At 37.8% G+C, this 21,528-nt stretch overlaps 1 protein-coding gene across 1 annotated transcript in view; it reads left to right on the top strand.

Moving 5' to 3' along the window:
- Positions 1–21,528, top strand: part of IL1RAPL1 (interleukin 1 receptor accessory protein like 1) — a 1,180,423-nt gene that overhangs the window by 668,699 nt on the left and 490,196 nt on the right. The window contains exons 4-5 of the mRNA XM_024569872.1: positions 10,625–10,811; positions 13,564–13,717. Of these exons, the coding sequence (XP_024425640.1) occupies positions 10,625–10,811; positions 13,564–13,717 (341 nt within the window). The remainder of the gene's footprint in view (positions 1–10,624; positions 10,812–13,563; positions 13,718–21,528) is intronic.

The following is a 21,528-nucleotide window of genomic DNA, read 5'->3' as shown; positions in this document are numbered from 1 at the left end:
CTCACTGACAACCCTCCCTGTGATCTCCATTTCTGTGATTCTGTTCCTGTTCTAGTTGTTTGCTTAGTTTGTTTTTGTTTTTCTCTTAGATGCCCTGATTCACCAAAAATTTAAATGTAGAATAAACATATGACCCAACACTTCCATCCCTAGTAATATACCAAAACTATTGAAATTAGGTATGCAAACAAATACTTGTACGTGAATGTTTGTGGCAGCGTTATTCTCAATAGCCAAAATATGGACACAAACCTAAATGCCTATCAGTCATTCAGCCAAGAAAAGAATGATGTCTACTGCAACACGGGCAAACCTTGAACAGGTGAAGCTAAGTAAAAGGAGCCAGCCATAGTAGTTCACATGTTGTATGATTCCTTTTATAGGAAATATTCTGAATAAGAAAATCCATGGAGACAGAAGCAGATTGGTGGTTGTCCAGGGCTGTGGGAATGGGAAAATAGGGATTGATCACTAATGGGTATGAGTTTCCTTTTGGAATGATGAAAATATCTTAGAAGTAGATACAGGTGATGGTTGTATAACATTATGAATGTACCAAATGACACTTACTTTGTACACTTCCAAATAGTTAATGGTTAATTTTATGTTGCATGAATTTTACCTCAGTTAAAAAAAATATGCCTCTCAATTCATGAGTCAGGACCACCACGGCAGTGACTTCTATTTTCTGGGCATGCACAGCATATAAGGCTGTGACTGTCATTTTGTCATAGTACTTAGACTTCATCAGCAAGCCTCAAGTCTTTGCCCTGTGAGAAGCAAAACAAGAAGTAGCCTCAGAATACAGATGAGATTCTTTTTTTGGTCCAGATGGAGTCTGGGATTCCGGACTTCAGTGACACCCCAAGGAGCTTATTTCCAGTTTTAACTCCTTGTTGTTTTGTTCCTGTGATTCCCTTTTCCCCCATGATAGACAGGAGTACTGTTTCTAGAATATTAATGAGGAGGTGCTAACCTTGGGCTTTTTCAGTACAGGATAGTGAGGCAGGGAGTGGATAGACTTCATGCCATTTTGGGTCAGAAGGTGACACTTCCACCCTGTCTCTGCCATGGTCCCCAGTGGGACAAACATTCTTCTGCTCTCTGCCAGCCTCAGGTCTTCATCCCAATAGACGAGGGTCAGGCCTTCCAGTGTGTGAGGAGTCTGCACCCGCTGAGGTCAGAGGGTCCTGTGCTCACTGCCCTGGTCCTCGGGGCTGTAAACACAGAGTTTTCCTTTGAGGGGCTTCCTTGGGGACGGAGGCCAGCTCTGCTGGCCAAAGGAAGCAGCTGTTTGCATGTGTGGGATGGGGGCATTCTGTCAATTGGCGTGTGTGGGTAACATCGGCACACCCAGGAGTACAGTAAGGACCCTTCACAGAACCCCAGGAGTGTACTGAATCATGAAAAGGTGCATCCTATTTAAAACAGTTTTTCTTTTTCCTTGTCCTAAAAAATTGAATGGAAAGTAGCCTGCAATTCTAAATAAAAATACTTAAAATAAAAGGTTTCAGTTCCATAGGAAAAAAAAATACCTCTCAATTCAAACAGTATACAGCTAACTCACTTATTTTACATATTATGAGAATACATATTAGCAGAGGAGACAGCAATATAAATGGAGATAAGTAATTGCAAATTGTGATTATTATGAAGAAAATAAACAAAGGGGTAAGAGGGCTGAAGTTTGACGAGGTCAACTACAGCCTTCCCTGAAGAAATTTGTATTTTATGTGAGCTTAAGCCCACATCTTGGGCCTCAGTCTTCCTTCAAAGACATGTTTTCCCCCTTGTCCTCTCTCTGTCTTTTCTTCTGCCTCAAGAGGAGGTCTGGAAGGAGACCTTGGGTTCCACAGTGGTAAAGTGAAATTGCACATGCCCAGAGAAATACTAGAAAGAGCTTCACACATGAGACCTCCTCAACATTATTCTTCCTCAGTGTTCCAGGGATATTAGGCTAAAAAATAGTAAAATTATATGAATCAGTTTCCATCAAAAGAAAGAGGGAAATAATTATTTTGAATGTATAGTTAGCAGAAGGTCATAGATGAAATTCAATTTACCAGTTAAATTTTTTTCAAGTGTTTTAAACGAGAAGGCAAGAAAATGACATTTTTAGGTCTTATCATTTGCTTAGTGGTCTCACTCGAATCTTTTCACAGGTTGACTTCAGCCTCAGTTAAATCACCAGGTTCTCCAGAGCTCTTTTGAAAAGAAAACCCAATCCAAACAAATTTCACATTTACTGCCAGTAGCTATAAGCACAGTGTGTGTAAGAAAGATAACATGAGTCTCTTTCAGGGCATGTGGCTCTGAGATGTCCCTAGAGTGGATGATCTCCCCACATTTTGTTGGCAAATCCTATAGAGGAGCCATAGTTGCAGCAATCTTTGAAGCCAGACATGCTTCTCAGTGTTAGAAGTACTGAGTTTTCCCGGTGACTGACCATAAAGCCACCAGATGGAATCTGCAAAGAATATGTGTAGCATACTCACATCAACACTGGCAAACGAGAAAAGTCACCATCAGCAGACCAGAAATGGTGAGGTGCCCCCAGAAGACAGAGATCAATGGTTTTGAATGGACAAAAGTTGAGGAAACCCAACAAATGTATATGAGAAGAACACTCAGAAGAAATGACAGGATCCACTGAAACTCTAAAAATAGGGTGAAAATATACCAAGAACTGGACAGAGCACTAATGCAATAAAGTGCTTAATAATTTCATCAGAAATTAGCAGCCCTAGAATTGAATTAGAAAAGCAGCATTAACCTGAGGCTACTATTCTCAAGATGCATTCCGAAAAAAGGGGTTCACCATGAGGTGGGAGAGAGTTCCCGGGGAAGGTACAGAGGTCTGAGACGGACATGCAGCCAGACTAAAGGAATAAGGCAGCCCTGTCAGGAGGGAGAAACACTAAAGGAGAGACTGCCAGGGAGAAACACTGCCAGGGAGAGACCCTTCTTATTTTAGCAACTGGGAACTCCAGCTTGCCTGCCTGCTCCACATCCAGGCACCATAAAGAAGAGAAGCCTCCCAAGGGACGGGCTGCTTCCAGTTATATGAGCCCTGCAATTAACTTTGCCATTCAAGGAGAGAAAAGCCAAATAATCAGCTACCAAATAATCAACTGCATTTCTCATTCAGAGACATACATGGACAATAAAAGATCATCAAATACTTGAGGAAAAGCAACTACATGAAAAGGAGGATCAATAGAAACAAACAAACAAGTGAATGTACAAACTGACCCCAGAAGAAGCAGAGAAAATGGAAGGACATAGAATTTTAAAATAATAATTGTAAATTATATTTTCATGGGGGAGAGTACAAAGAAAAGTCAATAAAAATTTGTTAGGAAAGGAAAGAAAAATAACATATAACAGAGGGGCTACTATGCGTGGCTTCAGGCATCCCCATAAAGACTGAGAGAGAAAAATTGAACATAGGGAACATTGAAAGGCTTGAAGATTAGATATTAACAATCAAAGTATCTTTATGGCTTCACAAACTGTAAGATGTTCCCTCCACAATCTAACCCTGACATTTTTGGTCCCCAGCACTATGTTCACAACTAATGATTCAACATCATGATCAAATGTATCATGAAGGAACGACCTTTCAGACCAGTTTAGTTCTGCTCAGGCTGTAGTAACTCAGCTTTCACACCCACCATCCTTCTGTGCCCAAGCGTTTGTGGCACTTCAAAACTACTCTGTTCTTTTATTTTTATAAAACAATTAGGCACAAAAGAATGTGACCTGGAAAATGACCAATGAGGGTAAGAGTAAACCATTTAAAGCATAGAAACATAGAAAAACTTAATCCTTTATATTTTTTTATTGTCATTCAGTTACAGTTGTCTGCATTTCCCCCGCACTGCTCCCCACTACCCAGGCCAAATTCCCCTCCTTCCCATGTTTCCACCCCTCCCCCTTGGTTTCGTCCCTGTGTCCTTTATAGCAGTTCCTCAAAACCCTTCCCTCCATTATCCTTTCCCCTCTCCCCCCTGGTTACTGTCAAATTGTTTTTACTTTCAGTGTCTCTGGTTATATTTTGTTTGCTTTTCTCTGTTGTTGATTATGTTCCAGTTAAAGGTGAGATCATATGGTATTTAAAAACATTGATCAAATATCCCTGACTGTCTTTCTGAGCACTGCATAAAGTGGGAAAAGATTTCCAAACATGATGGAAATGTTATTATTCCTCCTGGGGACCTGAGAATTAATGTAATACACATATCAACTCTTTAGTGGCACCGTAGGGGATATATTTAACAGTTGTGTTATTGGTGATTCTGTCATGGTAAGAGAGAGACACTGACTATTATGCATTATCATTTCGAGGAGGTGTGATTACAGAATAAGTAAAACTGTGCTACCCTTAGGTATGGTGTAACATGATTTTTATACTCTATTACCTAATAATACATAACATTTCACACATATTTTCCTTTCTTACCACCTGTCTGCACTCTCCAAATTTCTGCAGCTCAATCTGTAGTTGTATAACATTGTCATTCTTAAAAAAAGATTTTTTTTTAAATCTCTGGTAGTTCCCATGCATGCCAATTCAGAATCTGTCCCTGCTTCAAAGAAGCACACTGCCAAGAAACCCGTGGAGTGTTTCAATGCACTGTTCTCACTTCCAGAGACTGTACTTACATAATTAGTTTAATTTTATTTTTCTGCTATATATTTGCTTCTTGATTGTGTCCCAAAATTTGTTAGTTCCCAATAGTTGCACTGGATTTAAAGCTAGAGTTTTTTCTTCCTAACAACACTAGACCCTAAGCCAGTCCCTTTAGGAGACCATCTTATTATAAGTGTATATATGTCAGAAGTGTGTAGTAGAAAGAGCTGAGGAACCACGATATATCTTTAATACCTGGTACTTCTCCCTTGTAGTGTTTATTGGATTTTTTAGGTGTTTAAGGACCTATTTTCAAAGAAATCCAAGTTAGAACATATTCTGCCTTTCTCCAGAAGGCCAGAGGCACATATTTCAGAATGTAAAATTACATAAAACTAGAGTTTAAAAGTGGGTAATTTTCTTTTGTTTCAAACACACACACACACACACACACACGCAGAGTAACCCAGCACTAGATACTCCAGTTGCATGGATGAGAAATTAGGAGATGTGAGTTCTAATCCCTTTCCTACCACTAATTAGATGGGAGAACTTGGATAAACCACAGACTTCTTTAGGCACTGGGTCCCTTTGCTACAACCTCAGGAGATTGAAAGAAGTAACTCCGTCTGAACTGTTTGTACAATACATTGTGTGTACTGCAGGGTCACCCTTGCCAGAGAATACGAGGTCTTTTAAAAAAAATTCATGTTAACATTTCCTGGCCAGAATGAATAATTGAGCATTGACTTTCAATTATGAACTGTTTTCTGCACATGCATGTATATCCTACCTTTATAGCCATTTTATAAACTTTGTAACAGTCATGATTTAACTAGTTGCCTAGGTTGCAGCTCCTCTGTTCCATACAAGAGAAGCCAAATCAATATTCACTGATGATTTTCATGGAAGTCCTGCAGGAGCATTCTCCTTACCCCATTTACCTCATTCCACAGCCCTGTTCTACTGCCCTGGCTGCCAAGAGCCGCAGCACCAAATTTGATGATGGCAGAGGGTACTCTTCACCTTGAGAGTGTGAAATTCCGCTCGAGGGTGGGGGATCATATGTTTGTTAATGCGTTACAAGTTGCTTGCTTCCTGTTAGCTCTTCTCAGTAAACACGACTACAGTGTTCATTGGCTGCTGCTTTATTTTTAGCTTTTAAAATCACCTCCTGATGAACAGAAACAGTAAACACATATTAAAACCTCAAAATTAACTTGAAAACAGTTCTATCCTGGGGAGTCTGGAATTCCAGACACTATCTGACAGTTGTAAATCAGCAGTCACCTCACAGGGCTGGGGAATCAGATGCAGGGAAGTAAGAATACCTAAGTGTGCTCATCTGGAGCCGCTTTCTGAAACACAGCGGTCGGTGGCATTTATAGAACAGCAGCAGGATGGGTGGGGTGGTCAGTCCATATTTCATCAACCTGACTCATCCTTATCCAGCCCAATCAGATATCCCAGATGAAAAATATAAGGACTTCTCTGAATTTTTATGTTTCACACTAATTAAACACCAAAGAACTGGAAGGCATCATCATGGTGGACACTATGTATCTACCCTGCCTTGTCAGCAAATACTACTGTGTATTTGTACTGCAAAATGGAAATAATAAAGGAAGTGGGGCAAAAGGGGCGCTCGCAGTACTGATGAGATCTAACACTTCCCACATGCTCAGCAGAAGGCTGGTCCTGTTCTGACCTCTTTATGTGTCTTAACATGTTTGATTCCCACAGCCCCCTATGAGGTCTTCAGTTTTATTTTCTCCATGTACAAATGAAGGAAACAGAGGCTAAAGGAGTCAAGTAACTTTCCTTCATTTTAAAAGTAATGGGTTCCAGTTAAAGGTGAGATCATATGGTATTTGTTCCTCACTGCCTTAATAAGACAACAAAAGTAATGAGTGATTGAGCTGGAATCTGAACCTCTGCAGTTGGACTTGGGAAATCTTGCTCTTAACTCTGCCTGTGTAATAAAAAAAACATGCTTGGTATTAGATATAAGGAGGTGTGGTAAAACCCACCAACACCAGTAATCAGTAGTGTGAGGAGAAAGAAAACCTAAGACTCATGAATTTGAAAGATTAATATGCAATGTTGAAAATTATAATTCACTGATTTATGTCTTGGAAATGTCTGTACTTGAAGAATTCTAAAGAGTTGTACAAATATCAGTATTATTCCCAAACCTGCATATTTTCTTAAGACACATGTGGTCTGTCCCAATAGCTCAACTTCAATCATTATTTTTCTGAAAAAATTATCTTAAAATGAGCCTGGGAAGTGCATGCTCTGGTCTGTACTGGAGTTGAATTAATCAATAATGCATGAGCAATATTGCTGGCAAACCCAAAGAGGATCTTTTTCCCCATTTGGGTGTGAAGCTCAAGCTAAAATTTAACACACTTTCTTTTCTCTCAAAGCTGTTTCTTTTCAAGTATTTTCCACGCTGAAAGATTGACTCTACCTTTCATATACTCATCTGAGGAAAATTCCTCACCTTGTATGCCTCTTTTTCCTTTGCTCCCTCACTGTCACACTGATTCTTTATCTTCAATATATTTTGAACATGATCCCCCGCTCTGTCTCAATGGGCATCGCCTTTGTGGGAGCTGACATCTTTTTGCTGAATGAATGCAGTTGGTCTTGAATTTGTTTCACTGCGCTTAGTCTTCCTTCTAGTCCAATCCATTTTTCTCACTCCAGTCAGAAAAAAAAAAATCTTTGCAAAAACCAAACCTCATTATTTCTCAGCACAAACTCCAAACTCTTTGCACTGGCTTGCATGACTTTCAGCCTGGCTCTTGCTCACCTCGCCAGTCTCAGTTCCTGCTGTTCCGTCATAACTGCTTCTAATCCAGACACACCGAATTATTTGCAATTCCTCGAACATGCCAAGTCGTTTCATGCCTTTGTGCGTACTAATCCCTGAGATAGCCTTTCTCAAATTGCCAAATTCTTACTCACTCTTTAAGAGAATCAGGTATCATAATTTATGAAATCTTGTTTCTTTGACACTGCTGTGGTAGCACAGTAAGTCTTTGTAGTACTCACCACATTGACTGCCAGCTGTTGACTCACATATCACTTCTCCTGGACTGTGAGGGGCTGAGGGCAGGGAGTAGGTCCCATCCTTCTAGCAAATTCCCTAAAACATTCTCTCAGGACTTTTTTCAGGCTACTGGTTGCCTTTGTTTAATGATTAATGGTTTCGCCTATTAAATATTTTAACTCTACTTGTAGACTACCTATTATGCTAGAAAAATTAACTTTCAATCAACTTAAATTCTAATTTTGTGGAAAATTTGTTTCCCAATATAAAGCTAAATGCTTCACTGGAAAGGTAAACTGGATTTTTGCTCTTCTATTCTCAACACTTCTAATACCAGATGCAGGTGGTCTTTCCCTCCCCAAGGAATTCTGCAACGTCAACGGGATGTCCCCACAATTCAGCTTGGTTCTAACACTATCTCCCTGGCATTAGCATCAGTTCCTACAGGTTAATGGCTCAGTTCCACATGATCGTCCCTACAATCCACAAGCCAATGGCAACTCCAGGTTGTCACCTGTGCTTCTTACTGACCAACCACAAATCAGATTCCCACCCCACCCCCCCACCCCCGCCCAGGATTTAGTCATGTGCTAGGATGACTCACAGACCTCAGGAAAACAGTTTACTTACTATGGGTGATTTATTACAAAGGGCATTCCAATGGCTACAAATGAACAGGCAAATGGAAGAGATGTGTAGGGCAAGGTGTGGGAGGGGAGAGACACAGAGCTGCCATGACCTGTCCAGGTGCACCGCCCTCCCAGCCCCTCCCTGTGTTCGCCCACCTGGAAGCTCATCAGATCATTTTGTTCAAGAGTTTTTCAGAGCTTAATCTCCAGCACCTGTCCTCTTACCCTAAGGTCAGTGGGCAGGTCTGAAAGATCCAACCCTCTGATCACTTGGTCTTTCTGATGACCAGCCACATCCTGGGGCCATCTAGGGGCTCTGAAGTCAGCTAATTAGCATAAACCCAGTAGTGATCAAAAAGGGCTCCTTATGAATAACGAAAGACATTCTTGTCACTCAGGAAATGCTAAGAGTTTTAGGAGATCTGTGTCAGAAACCCGGGACAAAGATCAAATATGTATATTTTTATTATACCATAACTATGTTCTGCCATTCTCATCATGCCATATTAGCATGAAAAACAGTAAGAATGGAAGTCAAGTTGCTTCTTAAACACCAAAGCATCTTGGCTGAATAAGGAGGAGGACTTGTGGTGGCCTATGGTTCCTGTGCACCAGCGCAGAGCAGAGAGGAACCAACACCTCTGAGGTCCTGTGTCAGGCCAAGCAGATTTTTACTTTGAATCACAATGAGTATTCAGACAAGGGTTGTCCTGGCAATCCACCTGAGAGGTTTAGAGGGGTTAAACAAGTTGCCCAAAGTTTCAGGGATAGTAAACAATGAAACTCAAATGCCAGAAGTTGATGGCCAAGTACACAAATAAGTCATTGGGTGTTTGCCAAATGATAAGTTCTCTACAGAACCTTGAATCTGGTGTTTTAATTTTCTCTTTAGTCTCACTGTGTGGCATCATGCCCAACACATTATCAGTGTTCACTGAATATCCAGAGACACACATAACAAACAGAAATGGTGCATTTTATTAGAAAACTTCCTTTGGTCCCAACTCTTTCAAAGAGATCTCTGAACATGATTTTTCTTCTCGTGTATTGTACATTATAAGCCTATTCTGGGGAATCAGCAAGGAGTAAAATGTGACACTAATTTAAAGAAATGATTCTGTAGAATCTGTCTGGATGGGGTTGTCCTTATATAATACATTAGAATGTTTCTCCTGTCTGACAACCTGGACTGTAGGTTCCAACCCAAATGGATGTGGGTCTGTAAAAATAGTGACTTTGCTCCAGTTAAAGGTCCTTTAACTGGAACATAATCAACAGAAGAAAAAAGGAAACAAAATATAACCAAAGACACTGAGGTTAGGAACAATCTAGCAATAGCCAGGGGGGAGTGGGGAGGGGACAGTGAGGAGAGGGGATTACAGGAACTACTATAAAGAACACATGGACAAAATCAAGGGGGAGGGTGGAGGTGGGGGAGGGAGGGGGGTTCGGCTGGGGTGGGGTGGAGGGATGGGGAGAAAAGGCATACAAGTGTAATTGAATAACAATAAAAATTTTAAAAAATAGTGACTTTGAGATGCTTTTATCCTAGACTGCTTTTGGCCCAGACTCATTGGTAACCTCTCTTCTTCTTTTTTTTTTTTTTTAAGATTTTATTTATTTATTTTTAAAGAGAGGGGAAGGGAGAAAGAGAGGGAGAGAAACATCAATGTGTGGCCGCCTCTCACATGTCCTCTACTAGGGACCTGGCCCGTAACCCAGGCATGTGCCCTGACTGGGAATCGAACTGGTGACCCTGTGGTTCACAGGCCGGCACTCAATCCACTGAGCCACACCAGCCAGGGTGATAACCTCTCTTCAAGACAACCAATATTATAAGAATTGAGCAACCTTATTCCTGTCCTTCCATTATGCTTAGTAGGTCGGTTGTATTTTTCTACTTTTCTGTTGAAATTGCCAATTTTAGCATAAACTCAGGCTTCTCATTTTCCTGACCTAAATTTCCTTTATTCTTTTTACTTTTCTGCATACAAAACTTCTGTTGAACATTTTTTTCAAGCCAAGCCTGCATATAATACAAAAAAAATTTCCAGCAAATGGAAAGCATGCAAATGTTTTCACAGAACCAAGCGTTGTTTAGCTGGGTGACAACAGAGAGCCCTGTGGAATAAGGCACAATGCTGTAACATTAATTAATCAATGGTGTTTCTTTCTCTCTCTCTCTCTCTCTCTCTCTCTCTCTCTCTCTCTCTGTCCTGCCCCCTCTCAACACACTGTCTTGGCAGCACTTGCTTTTGGTTCACGCCAGGCTCAGGCTACCATATTTATTCTGCTTCCTTACAGGAACTCCACTTACTGTATGAAAGTATCCATCTCACTGACAGTGGGTGAAAACGACACTGGACTCTGCTACAATTCCAAGATGAAGTACTTTGATAAAGCTGAACTTAGCAAAAGCAAGGAAATTTCATGCCGTGACATAGAAGATTTTTTACTACCAACCAGAGAACCTGAAATCCTATGGTATAAGGTATGGACTGTGAATAATTTTATGGCTTCCCCATAGATTAATGTGTCTTACTCTTGGGCAAGTTGGAGAGGAATTATTAATGGGTGTGATACAGTTTACCTCTGCCTTCCTAAAATACTACAGCAAGCTGTGCTGGTCATTTTAACTCTTCAAACCAGTGGCTTTGATAAATGCTAGTTAATATTTGTATCGGTAGTTCCTTGTAATAAGCTGTTATATTTATATTTATATCTAGCTTATACATACAGTGCCTCCAAGTTTATTATACTCTGCATTGATAATTTCAGGAACTCAAACTAAAATTCACTTCAGAGCTCTTCATGTAAGCAGTCTAAAATGTCCCCAAACAAGGAGAGAAAGGCTTAACTTGCTTGTGTGATAAAATGGTACAGTAGTTTTATTGAAATATTCTGTTTAATGGAATTATCTTTGTGCATATTCTAATCCTTTTCATATTCAAGCATGTGTATTTTTAAAATGACATCTGATGAAAATTTATAGCATTATAAAAATAGTGATAGATTAACTTTTTTGAAAAACCAAAAAAACCTTCAGACTTAAACAGAATAAACCAATCCTGCCCTTCTTATCACATCATTGACTTTGATTGAATTTCAAGATTTGAACATGCGCTTCAGCTCATTTCTGTATCATAAAAGATATTTTTGTTATGGAACATATTCAAGGCTATACAATATAGGTGCTATGAACATTAAGTGAGGAATATTTTATCCATGGTTTAACGATTCCTAGTGTAATATTTGCATTTTCTAACTCTCTGGATTAGGAATTTAGGAAGCTGGACCTCTTAGTAACTAGATCCATTAATGTCAGTATTCAAAACATGAGCCCCCAGGATTGATTAATCATGAATTCAAAACTTGTTAGAAATGAAACAGGAAACTAATCTTGAACAATTTTTAAAGAATGTTGCTGAAGTTAGCAATGCCTCTCTTCAAATAAGGCTTTTTTTTTATTTTATGTTTTTATTTTTATTTTTTTATTGTTGAAACTATTAGAGATGTCCCCCTTCTCCCCTCTTTTCCCCTCCATCCAGCCCCCACCCCCTTCACCACATTCTTGTCTGTGTTCTTGGGCTATGCATTATGCATAAACGTTCTTTGGTTAATAAGACTTAATTTTGATCCTTGATAATAAGCAATGGAGAATATGGAACAGCAAGGGAATGGTTAAAATATTTGCCTACTTTGCCCTTGAATGCTCATCCTAGACCATGTTAAACAGCCCTCAAATATTAGCCCCACTGATTTCTGTTCCTGTGCAGATGAATTTTATTTTTGTCTTTTTAAGTCATATGAGTATCTGTCATCCCGACTCTCTCTGCTGTCTGCCTGCTTTCCACAGGCAGGTTCAGAGCAAGTCCTGATGTTGGCTTTGAAGGGCACAGGTATTTTGGGAGTTTGACCCGAGGTCTCCACAAACAAATGCTTTTTAGTACCTATATGTGTATATTCAGCTTCTACATAGGTAACTTCTGTGCTGTTTGCTAATTTGCTGAAACCTTAGAAACTATGTGAACGCACACACACTCACACACTCAGATTTGTAAATGCCTGCCCGCACATTGGTTCCTCGTCACGTTTCCACTATCACCCCGATCATTGTGACCTTAAGCTTCAAAGTCCATAACTAGTGGAGTGATGGGTGGAGATGCGGTCTACACAGAATTTAAAAGTCTTGTGACGTTTCAGAGTATTTTCCCATAGCCACAGGGATATGTGTTTGTTCCATACCTTCAGAGCACAATGTAGGCAGTTTTCACAGTGTGTGCAACTAATGTGAGGATATAAAGTGTATATTTTGGTCTGAAATAACTGCATAATAGTCCCCCAATTATACAAAGGCATTGAGCCACATAATTAAAATAACGACCTGCAAAAATTTGATTTAGCAATAAATTTCTTTTTAGAAATAACATTACCTCTGAATAGTGTCAAAGGGTTTTAAGCTATTTTATCCTCATTCCATTGATTGCAAATCTGGACAGAGGAAGTAGACTTCTGTTTTGGCAAAAACAGAAATCTCCTGAGCCAACATCATTATAATCCAAAGCTTAATTCAGGGACCACATTTTGGTAGACCTACAAACAATGAAAATAGGCATTTATGGAACTACAAAGACCTTTCATATAAATATTATCCATTTATTTCATGGATTATACAATGTATATGTTCTGAAGAGATTCAACTATTTCTAAAATAAACATTCAAATGTTTAACATATTGAAATTGAAACATTTTCATCTAGAGAATTATATTTTTCTGCATTCCATTAAATTTATTCTTTTTGTTTTTTGTGTTATCAGTATCAAGGTGTTTAATTTCTCAGTCATCAAATGTGGAGTATTTGCTTCTAAGAAATAATGTCAGGAGTTATCTTAACAAATGTCCCTTTTTATATCTAATAAATTAATATGTACCTCATTTAGAGGCACTAATCTTAGAAGTCAATGAAGCAACTCCTGCTAAAAATACTTTTTAAAAAGAAATTGAGGTATGTAATCTCCCAGAGATGTGGAGAAGGTATGAAAATCTTTAGTATTTTTTCCAAATTATGTAACCCTTTTGAAATATAATTTTGGAAGCCTTTAGTTTAGTTATTTTAAATACTTTATCTTTAGTTGCTATACAAGTAATATAGAAATATGAATACTATATATAAAATATATAAATATGTAAAACACTACATATTTATAAAACATATATGCACCACAAAAATTTCTTTATGCAGGAATGTAGGACAAAATCATGGAGGCCAAGTATTGTATTCAAAAGAGACACCCTGCTTATAAGAGAAGTCCGAGAAGATGACATTGGAAATTACACGTGTGAATTAAAATACGGAGGCTTTGTTGTGCGAAGAACCACTGAACTAACTGTTACAGGTAAGCCCAGTTTTTAAGGTTTCATTTTCAAGTAATGCAACTACGATCTGAAGTTTTGTTTTTGTGCTGCATGTTGATTTTTTAAAAAACTCTATACAGTGAAAGAAATACTTAACCAAATGCTAAGTGGATTCCTATAGGTGAAATTTATTACTCCTTGCTTTTAAATCATCTTGCACTTCAATGCATTTTACATGTTAAAGAAAATACGCTTATGGAATTATAGAACTGTTAGCTTTTCAAAGTACTTGAAATAATTAGTTTGTAATTTCAGAAAATGATGCTTATATTTTGTAATGGTATCATTTTCAGAAACTTTCTAGAGTGTGAGATGAAATATACGAAATCTGCCTTTGTCTTCCTGTCTTGCTCCAACTTACAAAAAGTCCTTTTCTATGTATCGCTCTACAATTCTAATGTATGTGTTCTCATGAACTTGAAAATCAGAATTTCAGGTACAATAGTGAATAATTGTGTGAGATACAATACATGGAGTCCTTCCATGTTTGACTGGTAAGTTAGGAGGCCAGAAGAACAAAAGTCACAACACTGTCTATAATCAACATTCACATGACCTTGTTTGAATCACTACAATGTTCAGAATATCAGTTTCCTCCTACAGAAATGGTGACGATAACATTTGCATTGTTTACTCCAAAGGGTTTTGACAAAGATCAAGTGAGGTAAGGTTATATGCATAAAATTAATTTGAAAAATGCAGAATGACCAAATGTGCATCATTTTGGTCATTTTTACATCATGCGAAGTCTTGTGTTCATACCCTTTTTTACTCATAGTGTGCTCTTCAAAAAGTGCTTTCCAGGGAAAAAGGGAAAGAATAACTGCAATATTAGGAAGTTGAAGACATTGTTCTCATCTTACTGAGAGAGATTCTTTTTGGTGACTTTTTATACAATTATATTAAAAAGTATAAAAGGGTATCAAATACTTCAAAGAGATTTTTGTTTGTTGACTCATAAAATAGTTTTCCTGCTTATGACAAGTATTTTGTAGTAGCCCCTTCATCTTATAATAATCATCTCTTCTTTTACATCTTTACTTGTGATATATTTTGACTTAAAAGCTAAATCTGGTTTCATGAAATTTTTTTGGTGAATAGTGATTAAGTAAATAAGGTACTTTTTGGTAATGGTAATGCCTTTCATAAATATTAGACCCAGTGAATAACTGATACTTGTAATATATGACACACTAGAATAATAAACCCACATTCAATCTTATATTATGTACTTATGGTATACACATGTATAATTTACTCTAGTTTGGATTTTAGGTCTGCTGTGTGTAATAGGTATTTGTAAAGAAAATTAAAATTAACACTTAATCACTTTCCTTTCCTATATGTTTAATGGGACAGTGAAAAATATACCTGTCTGTATTTGGGTTTTCTTTGAAATACATGTTGAATTTTTATTATTTTTTCTCAATCTATACTGAAGTGGTTTTTCCAAGGAGTATGTATTGAGACAAAAGAATTTAAAAATATAATCAACAAAAGAAAAAAGCAAACAAAATATAACCAGAGATATTGAAGTTAAGAGCAATCTAACAATAACCAGGGGGGAGGGGGGAGGGGACAGTGGGGAGAAGGGTTTTCAGGAACTACTGTAAAGGACACATGGACAAAACCAAGGCGGAAGGTGGAAGCAAGGGAGGCAGGTGAGTTTGGCTGGGGTGGGGGGTGAGGGGGAATACAGACAACTGTAATTGAACAACAATAAAGTAATGTAAAAAATTTTTAAAAAGAAAAAGAAAAAATATAATGAAAAAATATGTATTTTGAAAAGAAAGTAGAATTCATTTTTAGTCTTACTCTTTGGAGTATGGGGTAAGATGTGGTAAAGACATCTTTCCACTTTCTAGAAATACTAAGATACTAAACCACTATCTAGTAAAAGGAGATTGAAAAACAATCTCCTGGAGACTAAAAACCCTTAAGTTGTGCCCCAATGGGAAGACAACTTAAATAAGGCTATTTTGTATAACCAAAAATAGAATAGTTTTCTCCTAGATGCTACTCAGAGCTGCTATACTTTTCTAACTTAATTCCTCCCAAAATATCTTTTTTATATGAAAAGGAGGAATAATTACTTCTTGATATCCAGGAGGAAGTTAACAAAAGTTTTCATTCCACTGATTATCGTGAACACCTCTAACTTAACTGGCCTTACTGGTGACACTGATTTGAACAAATAAGTAAAAAAAGCAGTGTTTGACTATATAGGAAATCTTGGGTGAGTGGGAGAGCTTCGTGCCCTAGAATTAAAAGAGTATCATTGAAATGCATTTTAAGTTTTAAATTTAACAAATCTATTGACAAGATATACTTATGTCTGACACTGCTGTTAATGATGTGACACTATAACAAACACATTTAATTTACCTGTGGCCAAATTACAGAACAATTCTCAGAACCCACATTGTATCTCTCAGTGAAGCAACAAAGGCGGGCAGTTCTCTTGATAATTAGTCACTGTGTTGTGACTTGGTTTTCTGCCCATCATGATCATATTATACTTAATGTAAATAATATGCAGAACATGACATCATTTAGTTTTAGTGGATTTTCCATAGTAGCTGATAATAAACAAATATTTTGCAGTGTGTTAGACTGTTTCTTTAAAATGCAAAAGAAGGAATCCTGTATGTGAAGTGAAAAAGACATTTCTGGATAAAATGGATAAATGTGCAGGCAATATGGTAAGACTTCATGGCAAATCCATTACTCATTTATTTATTTACTTTTAATATATTTTATTGATTATGCTATTAGAGTTGTCTTCTTTTTTTCTCCTCTTTATTCCCCTCCATCCTGCACCCCCTCCTCCACCAGCATTCTCCCCCTTAGTAGTGTCCATGGGTCATACAGATAAGTTCTTTGGCTTCTCCGTTTCCTATACTATTCTTAACCTCCCCCTATCTTGTACCTACCAATTATGCTTCTTATTCCCTGCACCTTTTCTCCCATTCCCCACCCTCTCTCCCCACTGATAACCCTCCATGTGATATCCATTTCTGTGGCTCTGTCCCTGTTCTAGTTGTTTGCTTAGTTTGTTTGTTTGTTTGTTTTTAATGTTCAGTCATTGATAGTTGTGAGTTTGATGTCATTTTACTGTTAAGTGTATGCTTCTGCTTACGTTCTGGAAAATGATAAACCTGCCCAGCACTTTTGGTATACTTTAAACATTTGAAAGTATTTAAAAAATTAAGATGTTTCAGCATCATCTTCATCCTGCACCCTCTTCTCTAAGCCTCAGCCACACTGAAGTTTGTACTATTTCCAAGTACTCTGTGGCCGAAGCCTTCCTCATACTGTGCTCCCTCTCAAACACTTTCTCCCCACTTGTCACTCTTTCTGTTCTTTTGCTTCAATTACCATTTCCATTCTTACTCTTTCTCCAAGGCACAGCTAAAATGTTTCCTCTATTTTGAGGCCTTTATTGCAGCACCTGACACATCACATTAGAACAGTTTGTTGACATTCGTGTTTGTCCACAAGAACATGAGCTACTCAGAGTCAAGGCCAATATATTTGTTTAGAAACATTTTATTTTAGAACAGTGTTACATTTATAGAAAAAAATCACAAACATAGTAGGGATTCTATATACCACACAACCAGTTTCCCCTGTTATTAACAACTGCCATTAGCATGGTACATTTGTTACTATCAATGAACTAATATTGATACATTATTATTACCTGAATCCATACTTTATTCAGATTTCTGTAGTCTTTACCTAATGTCCCCTCTATTCCCAGATCCCAGCAGAACACCTATCACATTTACTTGTCGTGTCTCCTTAGGCTCCTTTTGGCTCTGTGTCTGACTTTCCTTGTTTTTGATGATCCTGACATCTTTGAAGAGTACTGCCTAGATAGTCTGTAGAACATTCTACAGTTGTGATTTGTTTGCTGTTTTACTCACCATCAGACTTGGGGCATATATCCTTGGAAGACCACACAGGTAAAATCATGACAAATTATACAGGGCATTTCGCCGTTGATGTTGAGCATCCCTGAGGCAGCGTTTGTCAGGTTTTGCCATTGGAAAGTTACTCTTTTTTCCCACTTACCAAACCATACTTTCTTTTTCTTTTTCTAAAACTGTTGTTCAAGTACAGTTGTCCCCATTTTCCTGCCATTCCCGCCACCCCAGCCATCCCCACCTCCCACCCCGATCCCACCACCCTTTGGTTTTGTCCCTGTGTCCTTTATATTTGTTCCTGAAAACCCTTCCCCCTCCATTATCCCCTCCCACCTCCCCTCTGGTTACTTTCAGATTATTCTTAATTTCAATGTCTCTGGTTGTATTTTGCTTGCTTGTTTGTTTTGTTGATTAGGTTCCACTTAAAGGTGAGATCATACGGTATTTGTCTTTTACCGCCTGCCTTATTTCACTTAGCATAATGCTCTCCAGTTCCATCCATGCTGTCACAAAGGGTAGGAGCTCCTTCTTTCTTTCCTAGAATGCCATCATGTAAATGTACCACACTTTTTGATCCACTCATTTACTGATGGGCACTTCGATTACTTCCGGCAGTTGGCTGTTGTAAATTGTGCTGCTATGAACATTGGGGTGCTATACTCTTTAGAAGTAGTTCTCTTCAGTGCACACTTAAGGAGTAAAGAATTGTACCCTCGCGTCTTTGAATGCAGAGTATCTGCATAAATTATTTGGAATCTTTCTGCACAGAACATATATCTATTCTCCCATCTTCATCTACTTATTCAATCATTTATTTATATCAGTAGGGACTCAGACATTTTATACTTTCGTGTCAATACATAATCACCTGATTTATTTTGTTGCTCAGGTGGTTTTTGCTTTGGCCCTTAGGAGCCCCTTTAGTTGAATCCTTTGTCCCTTTGACACACCTGCATCCTACTCACTCACTTCCTCATTTGGGGGCTGTACAATATGCTTCAGGGTCGCCTTTCACATTCCCTGCTACTGTCCTAGAATCAGCTTTTTCTTGCAAAGAGCCCTCTTTTTTGGGAATTGGAGAATGATACTAGAAACTAAGACCTGGATACTGAGAGTATTCAGTTGCTGCTGGGGTACAGTTGCTTCTAAAACTTCTCAGTTCACAGAGCAAGGAAATATGAGTATATTAACCCAGGTATAGATATGTACCAATAAATATTTATATATGTAACTATCTGTATGTATATTGAACTAAACATGACTTTAGGCTGATTTCTCCAACCCTGATTCATTACCATTGGGATCATTCTAGCCTCTTCCTCTTGCTTTTCTGTAACCTTCCTGTCCAATAGTGAGAAACCTGCTTCCCACCCTCTTCCAAATTTTACATAATTGTTCACTTTCAATATAGATGTATAATGAGATCGGAATTGGTAGCCTGTACTCCTGTGAGAAACAACTTTATTAACTAGAGAATAGTGCTTATATATAGTTTCTTTTGTCTTAAAAACTCCACTCATTTCCAGTTGCTTAGGGTAGCACCTTTTCCCCCATCCCCTTCAGTAAGCTTGCCTCACATATTTGTGATATAGTTAGATCGCCCCATCACACTTGCATTCTGTCCTGGAATCTTCCATCCTCCTAAGTGATGTCTTAAAAAAAATCACATCTATTAAAGTTTGTAGGAGAGGAAAAATAATTTTTTTCTACCCTCTGAGTTCTTGGCTAAGACCCTCTGTAATGTAAGACAGATCAACCAGAGAAAACAAACAAATTTTATTAACATGTATACTTCACGTATACATGTGAAGAGACCAAGGAAACCAGAGTATGTCTTAGAGATGACCCAAGCGTAAAACATGAACATCCAGCTACTTGGCATGTCATCCAATGAACCTACCTAGGTGAAGACACAGTATTACTGGCCACAAGACATCCTCTGCGTACCTTCTGGATGCAAACCCCTTCCTCCCCACCGTGCATGACGTCACCACCACCGTTGCTTTCACGTATTTATTTTCTGGTATCGTTTTGTAAAGTTATACTAGCTTTATAACTTTGTAAAGTAAACCAGCAATATAGTTAAAATTTTGCTTCTTTCTGAAACATAAATTTGGACCCACCCATTGTGTCTATTGACTTGTTTACTCCAAATTTTATTTTGTTTTAAAAATAGTCTAGAGCACAGGTGGCAAACACAAGGCCCGCGGGCCGAACCCGGCCCTCCACCTTGTTTTATCCGGCCCGGCACCTTGTTTCTACCCTGTGACAGCGCTGAGCTCTCGCTTAACAGTTAAGGCGTGGTTACATGTATACAGTCCTAAAATGACACTCCACTCTTTGAAGGCAGTCGCAAAGCTGATGTGGCCCCTGGTGAAAATGAGTTTGACACCCCTGTTCTAGGGGATATATACATCAGGTATCCACTACTTCTAAATGTTATGATTTCTTAGAGCTTAGAAAATGTGGTTCGATATCCATAAAATTCTGTCATGAGTTGTATATAAATTTAGCTAAAGTATGAAACAAACCAAAAAGAAAAAACAGACACTTTTTCTTCTTCAACATTGCTAAATAAAAGTATTCAAGTTTGTATGGCTATAAATTGCCATATCCTAGAATTCCTTATGCTAAACTCAAGCTCAAACCCCGATTATAGCTTTAACACTAAACCTCTGCCAAGTTATTTGCAAGAATGTGGATATAGGGAAAATGTCATGTCCAGAAATCGTCCATAAGAGACCTAGTAATTTCAAAAGGAATAAAACAGCTTGGCTCTTCTTACAATATGAACTGTTCAGACAAACACTACAAACATTAGTTTTGGTACACATTTTTGTATTTATTACATTTAAGAAAAAAATACGCACTATATAGATTTTTTCCAGAAGTATTGATCAAATTATATGAAATTCACTTTTATCTGTTTAATTATTTTTCCTTCTAGCCAAAACCTTTTTCATAATTTTAAAAAGAAATATTCATAACAAAGTAACAACCATACTTTCAGCGTAAACTTTAAAAATGAGTCAGACCATTTAAAAAAAAACATTTAATTTCCAGTACTAGGTCACAGAGTGAAGTAATAATAAGAAAAGGGATTGTGAAAATGTTATAGCAAGAAAAAACCCCAATAAAATGAGTCAGTAAGAACAGTGAGGAAGGGAAAACTGACTTGAAAAAAGCAAAATGAATGAGATGATTGCTACTAGGATGTTTTGGTTTTAGTAGCATTTTTATATTTGTCCTAACATTTGTAATGGAGTTAATGTAGCAATATAGTTAAACTATTTTCCTTAGGGAGAATTCATGCTCTCAAAAGGTACATCTTCTTCCTTTTTTATGTATGAGGAAGCTGAGGCAAAGAAAGGTTAAGTGCATCGTGGTGACAAATTTAGGAATAAAATTTAATTTCCTGAACTTCAATTTATGATTTACTCCACTGGATAATTAATAGGAAGGCATTATACTTTTCGTATTAACTCAACTGATCACTATGAAAGATTTATCTTTTAGGTTCAACTGAAACACATTTTACTATAAAACCTTTAATTCCTTTGTCACTGATGTAATTAAATGGTAAATTTGTGGTCTAGCCTAGAGGTGGAATGATTACTTTTATTTTTTCTCTATTTCTTTAAAAAATGGCACCTTTTATCTCCCCCGTTAAAAAGTATTTTTTAACTTATTTCAGAGACTCATGTGTGTTTCACTGACTGTTACTTAACAAGAATCGATGAAACTGATAATAGGCACATACGTTTCCAGACTTTACTGTGTCTGTTTAGCAGTGTGCTAGAATTAATGCCCACTACAACCGTCCCATATATTATTTTTGATAAAATGGAGTATATTTCAGCCTT

Source organism: Desmodus rotundus, chromosome X (genome assembly GCF_022682495.2).
Source record: "Desmodus rotundus isolate HL8 chromosome X, HLdesRot8A.1, whole genome shotgun sequence".
Lineage (NCBI taxonomy): Eukaryota > Metazoa > Chordata > Mammalia > Chiroptera > Phyllostomidae > Desmodus > Desmodus rotundus.
The sequence above is the reverse complement of the archived record's forward strand: the minus strand, read 5'-3'. Positions and strand labels throughout refer to the sequence as shown.